The 17529-nt window shown below is 41.8% G+C and overlaps 1 protein-coding gene across 1 annotated transcript in view; it reads left to right on the forward strand.

The window, feature by feature from the left end:
• Positions 1-15841: 15841 nt before the first annotated feature.
• LOC148328384 (ubiquitin-conjugating enzyme E2 variant 1-like) overlaps positions 15842-17529 on the forward strand; it is a gene marked incomplete at its 3' end in the record, with an annotated part of 4245 nt that continues 2557 nt past the window's right edge. The window contains exons 1-2 of the mRNA XM_088310000.1: positions 15842-15969; positions 16725-16873. Coding sequence (XP_088166126.1) covers positions 15948-15969; positions 16725-16873 — 171 coding nt within the window. The remainder of the gene's footprint in view (positions 15970-16724; positions 16874-17529) is intronic.

A 17529-nucleotide genomic window follows, 5' to 3' on the forward strand; every position in this document is an offset into this window, starting at 1 on the left:
GGAGTGTACGTGATGGAGATCCTATTCCGAGGGACTAACGTCGCTAGGCCTGTCAGCAGGGAACCGGAGAAGCTTGGACTGCGACTGATGGATCCAGCCGCCACGCCCTTTGACTTTTGCTGCCGTCGGGGTCACTGCAATCACCTGGTGAGGGCCGTCCCAGCATTCACTGTCCTATCGAGGTCGTTTCAGCACCTTGAGGAAGAGTTGGTCTCCCACACGGACGTGGTTTCTCTGTGGATCCGAACACACTGGCCATTCATTGTGTCTATGCAACTTTTTCGGTCAAACATGTCTTTCATGTGGACTGGGACCGATGTGTCAGTCGCTGGTGGTTCTGATGAGTCAAGATTTGGGAGTCTATATGGGCGGCCATATAGGATTTCAAAAGGGGATAGTGTCCTTCCTTCGGCTGGCACTATCCTCATTGCTGTGATTGAAACACAGTCTGGCCATTGTCTTTTTGTTTCTCTCATTGTCTTAATAAGTCTGGCCTTAACAGTTCCACAAGTCCTGCAGACTGTCGGTGTTATGCACAATGACGCTTTGAGTCAATTTGCAGTAACTGTCCCACTTTGTTACAACATCATTCACAAAATGCGTCATTTTCACTTTAAATCATTATTGAAATACCAAATGTTGGGATAATTTGATTACACAATACTTTTACAACTGTCTTGGCATCAGCATATGTTGTTGGAAACAACTTAACCCATTTTGAAAACGTATTAATGACAACCAAGCAATATTGCATCTCTAATACTTTGTTCATCAAACACATAAGACATTGTCTACAAAAAAAAAATTGTTTGAAAAGTCTGTAACCCCACGTATGTGGGAATAATTTCATATCATACTTCCCCCTCTTGACACATGACTACACCCATGTGTCAATCTTGCTGCACCTTCAAATAATGATTTAGGCACCCAGGGTTTGCCATCTGCAAATTTGCTGACCCCCTCCTCAGCAATGTTTGCACCTTTGTTGTCCCAATGTGTGTGTTCAATCAGTGGTGTATTTTTCTGGCGTGAGATCAAAATGTCAAGTTGATTTGCTGTGTGTGTGTTCATTTCCCCTTGAGGTCATGCCTTGGGCTGTAGCCTTCGCTGCATTGTCAGCGAGGCAGTTTCCAATTTGCAATTGGGTCATTTTCTGTTAAGTGAGCTTTGCATTTACAAATAGCTATTTAGACGTGCTTTATGCACAACTTTTTTTCCCTGTTGTGGTTTTAAAGCCCCTGTTTGCCCAATGTCGACAGAACACATGAACAATAAAGGAATATAAGAGTTTGAGCTTAACATAGTTCATTAGATGTTGCTGCATCCTGTGTATGAAAGTGTGAGACTGTAAAGTGCTGAGCGTGTGACTGGTGGAGCGGAACAGGGTATGTGGTGCAAGAATGGAATGTTTTAGGACAGACGGTGATAACCGCAAGGAGAGGGCGGAGACGAGATAACTCAAGCCACAACCAGGAGGAGCCACCACGTGATTCTTCAGGGGAAGAAAGACCAATAAGAGCAAGCTAAAGTTAACTGCAGGATACACATAGCCAATAGAATCATGCCAGGATGCCTTTGTTGCTGTGCCATTTGCATATTGTATAGTATGAATCGTTACTGGGCAACTCGGATGTAGAGTACGTCTGCTGGTGGCAAGAGAGGCGTACAGAGTTGTATTGAGAGGGACCCGAGACCCAGGTGCACATGTAGAAAATCCGTGTTAGGAATAAATCCACTCGTGCGTGAAAATGCCGGCTTCCTGATACCTTTCTTTTGCAGAATGAGCGCGCATATTGTTGGATGAGTGAGAGTTGGGTAAGGTCACAAATTGGAGTCAGATTGCTAATTTGAGTTTGCGTTGATTTAAAATTAAGTTTAAAATTAAATTCCAACAACATATATCTTGGCTGTCAGTCCAAATTGTAAAATGTTTTTTAGAAAACATCTTACAATTCAAGATCAGCACAGCAAATTCTGCTGCTTGTCCTGAACATGCAGATTTTAATATGCCTTGAAACAAAATGTTTTGTTAAAAAAAAAAAAAAAATTCCCACCCCTTTGCGGCCATCAAAAAAACTGTCTCTCCAGTCGGGAGAAAGGTGTCCATGAGGTCAGGTCGCTGTCCGGTGGCAATTTGGACGCGGCCTTCACAGTCGTGTGGCGTGCCTTCTACTGGTGCAGCAAAAAGTGACGCTTGGGCTGAGCGCACCGCACCTTATCAGTGTGATGTGTCCCTGTGACAATCAGGTCGCCGTGCAATGTGAATGTGGTGTGATGGACAAAAATGTCATTTTTTATTTCAAAAGACTTTGTGCAGCACTTTCAATGTTAATTTGTGGAGCAAGATAATCTCCACAGATGCCTCAACCGTTAAAGCAGCAGTGAGGACTGCTTGAACACACTCTGACGTGGCGCTCGCCACGGGATCCAATTGTTGTGAATAAAATGCAAGTGGTTTCACTTTGCCCTTGCTTATTGACTCTGATATTAATGCCCAATTGTGTCAGTGCATCACGGCCTAATAGATTGAACGGGCACCGCGGCTGTAGAACTGCTTCCACGCTTGCTTTTTTTGTTGGGTCGTCGGGACATTGTAACTCAATCGTCTGGGACAGGACTAAGGGTACCACTGACCCGTGAGCTCCGCGCATGTAAACCTTTTTTCCGCTTGGTTTAACTGACGCGGCGTCACATTTGCCTAACACAGTTACATCAGCGCCTGTGTCCACCAAGAAAACAGTTAACTTTCCCTGGACTAACAACGATAGTTCAGGTTTTATCATCGGTTCAGTTTGATGACGCATTAAGTAATTCTCTAGGTCAAATATATGTTTAATATCTTCCTCAATGTCTTCACTACTGTCACTGTCAGAGGGGGAATCCAGAGGTTTGGACATCAACTCGCAGTCCGAAGCCCCTCTGGGGTCCCGGCCTTGTCATTCATCATCAGATGAATCGTCAACACGGCTTCGTCGACGAGGCTTAACCTTTCCCTCACACTGACGAGCGAGATGACCTTTTTTACCGCAATTGAAGCACTTGCCTTCTTTGAACTGCTGTTGTTGTTTGGGTGACAATTAGGACAAGTCAAATAGACTTCTTTTTTTGTATTTTTGCCCACTTGATTTTTCTTTGTTATCACGACTCGGTCCCGAAAAACTTACATTTATAATAGGACATTCAGTTTTTTTTCCTTTTCTGCAGTCTTACGACCTTTGTCCCGCCCTATCAAGAAGAGCTTTGCAACAAACCCACTGTTTACCGTGGGTGTTGTCTCTTCTTTTCTGTTTGTCTTTAAGAGACAATTTACTGAGAAGTCTATCTTATTCTTCATGGTTGTCAACATTTTCAGAAAATTCATATTTTTCCTGCCACTTTCCGGTAAATTTTGTTGTCCCTTTATTTTCAATTTCAGCTAACCGACATTTTTCTTTTATTTCAAATTCGGAAAGTGGACAGTTAATTTCCTTCGTCAATTTTGCCGCCATTTCTGACGGTCTTAATTATTCTAGATGTCTAGTTATGGTTCCTCAGTGTTGAGAAAAATTCAAAGTGCCTGACTCTGGGTCGAATACCAAGCTTCTACTCCCAACCTGGAGTGGGTATTCCTGGGTGTTTTTACTCACAACCCTCGGTCACTTTTAGATTTCTCAAACGTTGTACATTCATACAATACACATTCACACTCACAGATTGATCAGTTCTGTGTCTGTGAATATAGATAAACTATTTTTGTCTTCTAGAAATAACAAAAGTTATTTTTATATTATCTCTTCCAAAATAGCAAAGTTAAATCTGTATTTCTTCCAGAAAATAACTAAGTTAAAATGTACTATCTCTTCCAAAATAACAAAGTTAAATCTGTATTTCTTCCAGAAAATAACTAAGTTAAAATGTACTATCTCTTCCAAAATAACAAAGTTAAATCTGTATTTCTTCCAGAAAATAACTACTAAGTTAAAATGTACTCTTCTCTTCGGGTAAAGGGAATCCCTGAAACCCTACTATCCTCTTCAAAAACCCGAAAACCAAGTTTTTTACTATCTGTTGTGTACAACCACTGACCTGAGACAATCTCTCTGCTGGTCGAGACACTCGCGGTTTGTGGATGAAGTCTGTGTTCTCTCCAGTGGAGGATGGCCAAGGACCGGCCTCCTGGAAGAGAGGACTTTTCACGATGGCGCCGTATTCAGTCGTCGTCAATCGTCCACCGCAGATCACACGTTTTCACCCGGAAATCGAAGGACCAAGTCATGTCAGGGAAGTTTCTATTAAAACCTGAACAATGAATCAACCAGCCAAGATTGTCTTTTATCACCCGCGGAGAGCAGCCCCCTGCAGTCAGGGGCGAAGCTCCTGCTTCCTGCTCCCGCGTGGGTTTTATTGTATCGCAGCAAAGCAATTTGAATATGCAACTCATACAGAATGGAAACACCCCTTGCATAATGGTCAGTGTGACTTCAGTTTGTGTCCTTGGATCTCAGACACTTTTACTTTGTATCAGTCTGGAATGAGCGCCTGGCTTGTCTCTTCCTATCAGTGCAGGCACTTCTGTTAACACTGGATAACAAGGGTACAATGTTCACTTGCAAATCTAATGACCTGAAAGCATAGTTTGAAACTTGATAATATGACAACTTAATTTCTTTGACACCCTCTGTGTGAATGTGTCAGAATTTCCAAATTTAAAAGGAGAGGTTCCAAGTTAATCTTTTTGTAATTTTAGGAAATGGAATGTTTGAGTTGGAGACATTCAAAGAAGTGTTTTTTATGAATTTGATATTCCTATTCAAGTTTTTCAGATGTAAGGAGTATAACGTTAGCATATAAATTATCTACATTTCCAATACTTTTTCTGTGACATCTTGAAACCCCCATCACCCCTCCAGGAACAAAATTTAAGTCACCCCACAGAGGAGTAAAGTGGGATAGTGGAGGGGTGTCTTTAATATGTTGATGTGCTTTGTACCAGATATCCATAAAATATTTCACGAACAGGTTTTTTGGGGCGGCACGTGGACGACTGGTTAGCATGATGGCATCACAAAACAGAGGTGACAAGTTTGAGTCCTGCTGCGGCCTCCCTGAGAAGAGTTTGCATGTTGGCCCCCGTGCCTGCTCGGGTTTTCTCCTCCCATATTCCAAAAACATGCATGGTAGGTTGATTGGACACACAAAATTACCCTCAGGCAGTGCTTCTCAATCATTTTCTGTCACGCCCCTCCTACCAAGAAGAAAACAATTCACACCCCTCCACCACCATTTTTTTTACATTTTGTACGAATGTACATGTTCATTGTATATTTATGTTAGATTATGTCAATAAAATGTCCCTTAGCAAAGCTAAATTTAAAAGAAATATAATTTTGAGAACTATTATTGAGAGTATCTCTCAGTACTGTGCAAATATTGATGATATATGACACATATTTACTGTACTAACGAATTGTCTGTTGTCTGTTCTCGTGTTGACATTTGTATTTCTCTGAGTTATGTTGTGTCTCACTGGACGAGAGGTGTGTGCGAGCGAGCAAGAGAGAGAGAGATCCGTTGAAAATCACGCAGCGAGTTGCCCGGTATTTGATCTGTTACGGCCAACAGAGCCATTTTTCTGTAAGAATAAAAAACTCGAAAACTGAATGGAATTGTGGTGACGTCATCCGTTTCCGCGTTCCGGGCTGAGAGCGTCTGCTAAATTGCTAACGTAGCCATCGTCTTATTTTATGTTTCTATACGTAATGGTTAGAATACAACATTTCTGTTCATACCTGCTGGCTCTACGCCCAAACCCGGTTCGAGTCAGACTTATGTTAAAGTCGAGCGTACATCAGAGCACGTATTAATCTGTAATTCATTTTAGTGATTAGCACGCTTAGCGCCATCTCATTTAGAATGCTACTTGTTTGTGGAGTTGTTTATTTGTCTTCACGCAGCTCGTTGCTGCTGATGTGCACGGACTTAGATATAGTGCAAACAAAGCTCATACTGCTGCGGCGCAAGATAGCTTGGCGGCTAGTATTCAAGTAGCTTTGACGAACTCAGATTTGCGTTGTCTAAGATTGCAATTTCGGTTCCGAAACCATACATCATTCAGATGTACTACGGGGGAAAAAAGTACGTTTCCCAGGGTAACACGCGCCCCTCGCGCGCCCCACTGTTTGAGAACCACTGCCCTGAGGTGTGATTGTGAGCGCATTGTTGATCTTTGTGTGCCCTGCGATTAGCACGCAACCAGTCCAGGCTGTATCCCGCCGACTGCCTGAAGATAGTTGGGATAGGCTGCAGCACGACCGTGACCCTCGTGGGGAGAAGCTGCTCAGATAATGGATGGATGTTTTTTTTGTCTCATTTTTAGGGTTTTAGGGTCTGCTGAATATAGATGGAGCTTTAAGGGAAGCATCAACACCAATGTTCATTCAGTAGTCATCCATGATGGGTTTATCTCATGTAAATTAAAACACCATTGAGCAGCCCAGTAGTACCATTTTAAATTCTAAAACTGTTGTCCTCCACGCTCATATGGGAGGTAAAGTAGTCTCAGTCTCTGCCGGGTCTTTTATGATTCCAAATGAATGTGCTAAAGGTACTGTTAATCATACTGAAAAATGCATTTGACAATGGCAGATGAATTGATTGTAATAAATCGAACTTTATCAAATTGATACGTGCAAATATTGACAAGGGCAAGGTCATCCACCGAGCCAGTCACTGATTGTGTAGCGATACATCCGCCTGACTTGTGTGCGGACAGCGCGGGTTCGGTTCCCACTCAGTGACGGTGTCTATGTCTGCCCTGTGACTGGCTGGCAACCAGTTGAGGGTGTGGTGCGCCTTTCGCCCGTAGTAGGCTCCAGCACCCTCCTGCGACCTTGTACACGTTAAGCGGTGTGGATAATGACATGACCTGATATCCACCGAGCCAGCGTTTCCTTTATCTCTATAATCAAAAGGTCATAAATGGAAGGGACTACTGTTTTAATTGAAGGCATTTTTTGTAAACCGAGTTAAGTAAATCATTCTTTAGAATTAACAAAAGTTTTTTTTTTTCAGTTGGGTTTGACCTTTCTTCCTTATTTAAAAATAATACAGATGAGTTTGGGTAATTAATATCATAGCCAGAAAATTGTCCAAATATGTCTATATAATTAATAGACTTGGAAAGCTGCCCTTTATTCTAGCATGCATTCTAACAGCCATTGCCAAAGACTCTGGCAAGAATGAACAGCATAGATGATAAGGGACATCCCTGTTTAGTAGTGTTCCAAAGCAATTGGCTTTGAAGCAAGATTATCTTCGTATATTTTAGCTGCCAGGCCAGTATATAACAGTTTTACCCATCTAAGAGTGTTAACACTAAGTCCATTTCTCGGCAGTAGACTAGCTAAATAAGGCCTATTCTATCAAAGGCCTGCCAGGTATCACGCGATAACGATGCCATATCCTTAGGATTGCACTTTTCATGTATTATCTTCAAGACTCATCTTATATTATGAAGTCCCTGACGTTTCTGTACAAAACCAGATATGTGTTTTTCCAACCTGGTAGCGAAGATCTTGCACCGCATTTTAGTTTCACAACCCATTTGGCCTAAAAGAGGAGGCTTCCCTGGTTTCAAAATGAGCGTTATAACTGCCAGTCATAAGGCGAGTGGGAGTATCCCACTTTGAAATGAGTCATTAAACATAGTCAATAACGGGATAAGTAACCTTTCCTGAAAGGCTTTACAGAATTCAATAGGCAGACTTTTATTTCTACAAATGTTACCACTTTTTGTACTTTTAATGGCTTCTGAAATTTATTGGATACTTAAATTGCTATCCAGGTGTATTTTTTTTAAATAATCTGCCAACGTTTTAAATTGATACTGATCCAGGAATTCATTTTGTTCTTCCAATGTTATAGACATGTCTGGTTTATACACAGATTGATAATATTCCCACCCCCGCGACTCTTGTGAGGAGAAGCGGTTCAGATATTGAATGGATGGATGATAATGTTCCCTAATGCTGGGGTCGGAAAACCACGTAATAGCCTTGCGTTTTTTTTTTTTTGTGTGTTTTTTGCAACACACCTTTCTAATCAGCAGGGCGGGATGCTAGGCAAGTGGCTGTTGTGAACAAACTGGCGGCTGTGTGATGGGCCATGGATCCCAAAGGGAAAAAGAGAAAAATAACTGAGCAGAACGGAGGATTCAACGTTTCCTGGACCGAATCATTTGCATTCATTGTACCCAATTGGGAGTGAGTGAAAAAGTGCGATTGCATTACTTCAGCATAACTTATAGGAGCGCAAAAATAGATTTTAGAAGTGGATCGCATCGCCAAACCCCACTACTGCTGCAAGTTTTGTTTGCAACCGGGATAATAAAACGCGGAAAACCTTTCACAGAAGGTGACGACATGAAGAGGTCATTCATCAACATATCAGAACACCTATTTGCAGACTAATACAAAAAAAATTAAAGACATGCCTCTCTCCGCTAAGACAGTGAAGTAAAGGACCGTTAAAATGGCAAATCAAGGACGTTAATTCAGCGCCAGCATATTCAATTGCCTGTGATGAGTCTTGTGATGTGATCGATATTGAACAGACTGCGCTTTTATGCAGGTGTGTAAAATCAGATGTCTTGCATTTATTTAATTTCATCAAAGCAGTGAAACATAATCCATTAAACGTTAAACTTGAGGCAGCATTGTACAACAGAGTAGTCACGTGGTGCGTCATTCTCTCCGAGATGCACAGCGGGGAAAACATTTAATCATGAAGGCTCATTATGTATTTGCAGCCAATTTGTCATTTTGATCATAGAATAATATAGCTACTATAGGTACATACAGCATGTGATGCCGTCACAATAAGGGTTTTAATTTTTTGCGGCTCCAGACAGATTTGTTTTTTTTCAACATTTTGGGTTGCCAACCACTGCTAATGCTATCATTGATTTTCATTGGATCAATAGATGTTTCCTAACCTTAACTTTCCAGGAAAACTATTTTCCCACCTTCTCGCCTTGATTATCTTCTCCACCACAAAAGACTATTGGCGACTCTATCAGCTTAAATTTATTGTATTCAGCTCTGAGGAGAAACGGGTCACTTTCTTGAGCAGAATCATCATTTGTTTTAATGTTACATTCCAACTCGTTTTCCCAAACTGTCGATGACTATACTTTTATTGCCTCAAATTATAACTTGTCTAGCTGATGATTTCTCCTCTTATGTACGCTTTAAATGGATCCCATGGTATCGCAGCCGGAGTTTCACTTATATTTATTAAAGAAATAATAAAATAAAATAACTAAAAATTGGATCAATCTTACCCCCTACATGTTTAACAAAATCAGAATTTTGCAACCAAATCGAGTGGGGCTGCTCAGGGACGCAGTGTCCCGGCACACGAGTGGGCCACAACATCGGCGCCACTCACCAGTCCCGTCCTCAGTTGCCACCCGGCCTGAGGAGCACGATTTAGGACAACGAGGTTGGGATTCTCTTCACAGAGTCCACAGAGTTCACGGTTCCCCTGGCACTCATTCTTCACATCCTCTGCACTCACCAACCACTGTCATTGTTGGCGACAGCATCATTAAACACACACGCTACATTGGTACTATCACCCGCTGTTATCCCGGAGCCAAAGTCACGGACATAGCTAACATCCTGCCAGATGTTCTTCTCTCTCTTCCACCATCCGTATCCCGGCACGTTGTCCACGTGGGGACGAATGAAACAGTGCGCCGACAATCGGAGCAAACCAAGCGAGATGTTAATGTCCTCTTCGACCTGCTAAAAACTTGTGGTTTGTCGGTCTGGATAAGAGGCACTTTACCGCCGCTATCCCCCGGCAGCGAGCGCTTCAGTCGTCTTTTAAGCCTGAACACATGGCTCATACGCACTTGCAGACATTTCGGTTTTGCTTTTATTGACAATTTTAAACTATTTTGGAACGGTCGTTCCTTTTACCAACCAGACGGTTTTCACCCGAGCTTCCTGGGTAGCTCGATTTTAGCAGCTAATATTCATTATGCAATAGTCAATCACGCTCCCAGCTGACTCCTACGGACAAATCACTCCGCCTGTGTTCCCACCCCAAGCTCTAACACAAACCATTGCAATAACAAACTCACTACACCCACCTACAGGCCAATCTTAGTTTCTTTCAATAGCACTCCCAACAGGCCCCCACTATCATTACCACTCAAGTCGGACATTTTCTCAATGCAAACCATCACTCGCAGGCGCTTCCCTCCCACACACAAAGTGGTTTTAACAGTGACAATTTTTAATATGTTAACATTTCAAATCCATGTGGCCATGAGCGCACGTCCAGCACAAACATTAACCTGACTGTGCTGAACGTGCGCTCCCTTTTAAACAAAACTTTTATCATAAACGACCTGATTTTAGACAACAACCTTGAAGGTATTCTTTTATCTGAGACATGGCTAGTTACAGATGCTCCAGTTGCTCTCACCGAGGCTTGCCCACCAAATTTTAATTTTTTATTTTCGACCAGAGACTGTAAAAGAGGAGGCGGGACTGCGTCAATTATAAAAACTTCTTTTATTTCAAAGGAAACTATTTTTAACAGGTGTTTATCTTTTGAACACCATGCCTTGGTTTTTAGCAGTCCCTCTATTCTCTGCGTCACACTTTATAGACCTCCTCATCACTCTACTTCTTTTATTAGTGAGTTTTCAGAGTTCTTATCGATTTTACATCCCACTTATAACAGAATTTTAATAACTGGCGATTTTAATGTGCACGTTGACAATGTCTCGGACCCACTGTCCAGAGAATTTTTAAACCTTTTAAACTATTTTGATTTTAAACAGCATGTCGCACAGCCAACTCACAACAGAGGACACACCCTGGACCTGGTCATAACCTACGGCCTGTCCGTTGGTGTGTCCTCTGTTGTTGACCTGACTGTGTCAGACCATTACTGTGTATATTTTAACATCGCCAGTTTTAATCAAGAAGCAGCCCCGGTGAGAACAGTGAGAAAACGCTACCTAACTTCTGAGGTGGCTGCAAATTTTATTGAGATTTTAAAGAGGACTCCTGCTGACATTTTACCTGCACCTTGTGATTTTATTGTTGATAATTTTAACAGGGTTTTAAAATCAACATTAGACTCCGTTGCTCCACTTTTAACAAAAAACATAAAAATCAAGACGATACCCGTGGAGAAATGATTTAACTAAGGAATACAAAAGAAAATGCAGGAGTGCAGAAAGGAGGTGGAGAAAGAGCAACCTTACAGTTCATTACAAAATATTATGTCAACAACTCAAATCCTACAATTAAACAGTCAAACTGGCAAGAATTTCTTACTTCTCAAATCACATTACAATTAATAAAAACAACCCTAGGTATCTCTTCTTCACCTTCGATCTTTTAACCAGCTCTGATCTTAATCTATCAAAATTTAATGAACCCACAAATCCATTATTTATCAAATTAAACACTATGAAATTTTATGATCTTGTTGAATTTAAAATCGCGCAAAAAATGTAGAAAGTATAAGCCCGGTGCCTCAGCAGGGCTCTCAATATCATCAAAGACAATACTCACCCAAACTCACACCTGTTCGACCTGATGCCCTCTGGCAGGCGCTACAGGTGCATCAAATGAAGGACAAATAGACTGAGAAACAGTTTCGTTCCAAGAGCCATCTCCATTCTAAACTCTCACACACACACACGACCACCCTTACCTTGCAAAACAGCAACGTGATGTGTTTTTATATATTCTATTCAGTATTATTTTCCGTTGCACTAACTATTCTCTTATTTATCTAATTTATATATTTATCTGAATTATTGTTGTATTGCACTGGAGAGGGGAGCTCTCTGATCTCGTTGCACACTTGAGTACAATGACAATAAAGGGATTTCTGATTCTGATTCTGACATAATAATATGATCTGCCGCAATACTCAGAAGCTGTTTGAAATGAGAGAAAGTTGTTACAACTTACGGGGCACAAGTCTGTATAAAAAACCTAAACCAGGAACAGACATTAGGCTTCGGTGTGTTTCTGTAAAAGGTGTAATTCAGTGGAATGACTTTGAAACGGACCTGAAAAGGTGTAAATCACTTATTGTGTTCAAAAACATGTTCAAAATTAAAGTACAAAAAAACTATATAAACCAAATATAAGTAAGTAAATTGCCTAAAATGTGAAATCCGTATTATGTATAACACTGAGTATAATGTAAATATTTTTTACATATTAGATTTTATATGGACGATCTATTGTATTAGATTTAAATTAAGTAAAAATGCACTGAGAACAGGGGGTAGGACTCGGTAGGTTCTCTACTTCTTCCTACTCCGTATTGAACCTGTAGACCGTGCTTATGACTCCTTCTTCTCTTCTTTCCTTTTAAATCTTTTTACTTATGACTATATTAATTTCTGTTCTGTTTATATGTTGAATAAAATGTTTGCAAAAAAAACAAAAAAAAAAACAAATACTACAAAGAGGGGGCAGCTAAACTGAGGCAAATGACACTATACCACAAAATTGGAGTTAACACTCCCGAATACCGACTGCCTTAGTGCGAACTAATTAACTGACCAATGAGTGACTCAAAGATGGTTAGGCTGAAAATTCTAGAACAGATAAATGTATAAAGTGGCTAGATGAGTAAATGGATGGTGATTATGGCAAAGAAAAGAATGCGATCCACGAAAGACAGTGGTAGAAAACACACAAGAGGAACCTGGACTGTCTGGCAAAAAGGAAAATACAAGACACGGCACAGTCAGTCAGAGATTGCTAGCGTGTATAGCCGGTGGCACACCTGAAACAATTCGGTCACTTTCCCACACACTCATTGGCTAGCTGAGCTGGATAGAAGACTCATAAAAACAATGCAACGGCCACAAAACACTGCGGCTGTAACATCAGTGCTGCGTGCAAACCAGTGAGCTAAATATCCTGGGGTGGCACTCAACCTTATTAAAACGTTTGAGAAAGCGGATGGGCACAAATCAGCCCCTGTCATGCAATAAGTCACAATCATCCACACAACGAAGGCTGTGAAATTTATGAGCAGCAGTGTGTTTATCACTGATTCTGGAGTTGTATCCATCCATCCATTATCTGCACCGCTTCTCCTCACTAGGGTCACAGGGGGTACTGAGAGAGGGCACACAGAGACAACAACCATTCGCGCTCACACTCATACCTAGAGGCAATTTAGAGTGTTCAATTGACCGGCCATGCATGTTTTTGGAAAGTGGGAGGAAACCGGAGTACCCGGAAGAACCCCACGCAGGCACGGGGAGAACATTCAAACTCCACACAGGAAGGCCAGAGCCGAGATCGAACCCACGACCGCTGTTGTCTCTCACAGTCGGGCCACCGTGCCGCCCCCTATACAGTGAAACCCCGCTACTTCGCGGTTCACCTTTCGCGGGTTCAGTGCTTCGCGGGTCTAAAAAATATTCTGGGGCATTGTAGTTTCGCCGAGTGGCACAAGGGGGCGCTGAAGCGGTTAGACGGCCGGCGTGCGCCGAAGAGGAGAGTGGACGAAGAAGAGAGTGACGAAGAAGAGCAGGTTCCCCCGGACACGATTGGTGGCGACGTTTCGCGCGGTTCGGACCGTATCAGAGCTCCGGCCGGCGTGCGTGGCAGTTAAACCGTAGATGAGCACCTTCCCCGGGCACGGCCGGTGCCAAACGGCCCCTAAATTTTAACCGAATGGGAGCTGCCGAGGAGGAGGGCATGCTCGCGTCACAGTAAGCCGAAGAGGAGCACCTTCCCCGGGCACGGGCGGAGCGTGAGGCTGTCAGTTATGAATGAATAAATAAATAAATAAATAAATGAAGAATGCCACCTTTCATTTCACTGTCATGATCCGTGCCTGTCATGCCGCGTGTGTTTTTGTTTTTTCAGCTGTGTGGGCGTTCCTCCAGCGATAGTCTCGCGCCATGCCGTCAGCTGCTGCGAGACGCGCTGATTACACTGACTATATTGTGATTATAATAAATATTGTAACGTTGTATAATAAATCAGGCCAATTTGTCCATCAGATGCTTTTATTATTAAGCCAAAAACGGCTGCTGTTGGCCGCAACCACGCCGATCAGAGAGAGAGAGCAACACAACCACAACAACATAACGTTCACTCCCCTGCTGCCTTCACCGCCTCCACAGAAAAGAGGAAAACAGAACCCTTGAACCATTTACAAAGTCGCTACACTATCTTTGTATCACCACCTTTTTTCCCGTGTCTGCGTTTGGAGAGTCCTGTTCAACCCTCCAGCTCTGCTGGAGGATCATAACATTCACAGGGCACACCGGACGGCGTACCAGCAGGTAAAAGTTGAAATAATTAAATAAATACAAAAAGAAGTAATTGAATAAATACAAAAATAATGGCTGGGGAATAAAAACACAAGTTTTAATAATATATATATTTTTTTTGTTATAACATGAATTTCACTCTCTCTCTCTCTACCCATATATATATATATATATTTATTTATTTATTTTATTTTAAGCATTTTTGAAGGTGTGCCGCTACTTCGCACCTATATATATATATATATAGGTGCGAAGTATATATATACGGTGTTTTTTTTTTTTTTTAAGGTGCGACGCTACTTCGCGGATTTTCAGTTTTCGCGGGTGGTCTCGGTCCCCATTAACCGCGATAACCGGGGGTTCACTGTAGTTGTAATTGTGGGATAAAAATAAAGCACCAGTTGTTATGTTGTCCATTTTGGCTTCGGAACTTTAGAAAGTATTTATTTTCCCCTTATTTAAACAAGTAATGCCCTGCCTCTTCTTTGGTAAACATGGCGCAAGTGAGATGCAAATGTATAATTAACATGTGTATAATACAAAACAACTTTATTTATACAGCGCATTTCACAACAGCTGGACCTGTAACAAAGCGCTTTCCATAAAGTGTCATATAAATGGGTAATTTGAACAGAAATTCAAATAAAGACATGATAACATTTAACTTTGATAAAACTTTACATCTTGCCTGACATGGTTAGAAATTATCATGCAATTGAAATTGAAATTAAAGAGTAAAATCTAAACACACTTTAGACACTATGCAGACAATATAAAGAACATAATTACAAATGTTACATTTTTAATTAAATGTTGACTTAGTATTGATAGATTAATTTCCAACTGTCAGAGTGGCAACTCGGGGGAGGTGGGCAAAGCATTTGTCACTCTGTAAAACAGCCGATATTTTTTAGTAAATATTTGGTTTTATCAGTCTTCCCCTCCACCGCTGCTTGACGTTAAGGCAGGGGTGGGCAAACTACGGCCCGGGGGCCACATGCGGCCCGTTGAACGTTTTAATCTGGCCCGCGAACTTGAAAAAAATGAAATGAATAAACCTTGTTAATGTTTTATTTTTTAAATATTGTGTTTTTTCAAAGACGAATATTGTTGTAATGCTTTTGTTCACTTTCATTTAGAAGTAAATGTATTTTTTTCTCTCTGATAAGGTGAGCTTACCAAAACACTCCATCCCTCTGCTCCCTCCTGCCCCCACAGTCAAATTTTAGAACCCATTGTGGCCCACCAATCAAAAAGTTTGCCCACCTCTGCGTTAAGGCATCGGAAGCAGCCTGTATTTTCACATGGTGCTATCTAAATTATGTCCAGCAGACGGCGATCGCATACCACTGAAGTTGCTGAGAATTGGAAGTGCTCAAACTCATCTGTACTTTGTGTTCTAATTTCAATGTTAGATGATGAATCACATATTATGGAGTGCAGCCATTTACTCAAAGTAATGTCAAAACACAAAATGCATCTTTAAACATTAACTGTACAATTAGCAGGAAGCGTGAAAGAGTAGACGCGTTCATGAGCACTGAACACCCCCACCACCCTTGTGCGGACGCGCGTGCTCCACGGCGTACTCGACGTCGAACGTGCGCGTACCCGAGAAACTGTGACCAAGATGGCGTGTCCCCACGGATCAAGTAAGCCTACTTTTCCCATAGCACAGCCAATTTCTTTTTTATTTACTTTAAGTTGTTACGCCTCCCAACTCATCCCTTTATCAACAAGATATCTTAACAAGCTAAAGTGTGAGGTCTTGGTGCTTTGGACTTTTGAGGTTGTATTTGATATGCTACCCGCATTGGTACATGATAGCTTAGCGACTAGCAAAACTGGCCGCCAACCTTTATGAGCCATTATGAGGTTTGCCGGATCAGAGAAGAATGCGCTTTATAAAATACTTATACGCAGTTAAACATGATCACAGTCGTCATAATGTTCGCATGATTGCACGCAGCGTGAACCTGCTAAGCTATGGAAAGCTACGACAGTATGGCTCTGAAAGGAGAGTCCTGTCGTATTCAGTTTTGTGTTCTCAACACATTTGTTTATCATTGGAAGATTCTCTTAACTAGACAACTGGTGGTGGTGAAGTTGTTGTATGCTGGCAGTATAAGCTATTTATTGTCGAAGGAAAACACAGTCAAGCCAAACCTTAACATCTTTGAGGTTCCGCCAGAGGATATCCATTCACAACAACATAAGAATTACTCTGATTTCGGATTGGGGGCTATAGTATTTACTTTACTAACTACTGGCACGGACATCTTTGAAATGTGTCACTAGCCCAATGTGATTTTATGATCGCCGCCGGTCATCACTGTGTGAACTACGAAACCCCTCTAGTGTATATTGTCATACTTGACTATTTCGACCTATATTTGTCTGTATGAAGATGTCGTCGTTCCCCGTAATTTCCGACTGTTGGAAGAACTGGACGACGGTCAAAAAGGAGTTGGAGATGGCACAGTTAGTTGGGGCCTTGTCAACGACGACGACATGACTCTCACTCACTGGAATGCCACCATCATCGGCCCACCTAAGGTGAGACGTCTTATGTCATAGCAGGTTGAAATGCGTATCATATTTAAAATATAAATCAAAATAAATAAATATGGTCTTGTTATTTGTAGCTTGCTTTGAATGTGTCCCATTTAAACAGGCATTGAAACTTCAATTATCAAAACACTGAACAGAATAATATTCATAACAGTTTTAATTTTTTTCATCGCTCATCCGAGATTTAATGAGGCACCTCAGTTTTGCCATGCGACCGCTACACACGTTATTCATCCATCCATTATCCGAGCCGATTCTTGTCACGAAGGTCGCAGGGTATGCTGGAGCCTATTCCAGCTGTCGTCGGGCAGTAGGCGGGGACAACCTAAACAGGTTGCCAGACAATTGCAGGGCACTCAAAGACAAACAACCATTCTTACTCAGAATCATACCTAGGCACAATTTAGATTATTTGATCAACCTATCATGTTTTTGGAATGTGGGAGGAAACCGGAGTACCCGGAGAAAACCCACGCAGGCAGGGGAGAACATGCAAACTCCACACAGGAAGGCAGGCACCGGAATCTAACCTTGCACCTCTGTACTATGAGGCACACATGCTAGCCATTCGCCCACCGTACCACCCACACAGGTTATTGATTTGGGGAGTAAATGATTACCGTATTTTCCGGGCCATAGGG

The sequence above is a fragment of the Idiotropiscis lumnitzeri genome, chromosome 11 (genome assembly GCF_059441095.1).
Source record: "Idiotropiscis lumnitzeri isolate Australia: NSW breed Sydney's pygmy pipehorse chromosome 11, RoL_Ilum_1.0, whole genome shotgun sequence".
Lineage (NCBI taxonomy): Eukaryota > Metazoa > Chordata > Actinopteri > Syngnathiformes > Syngnathidae > Idiotropiscis > Idiotropiscis lumnitzeri.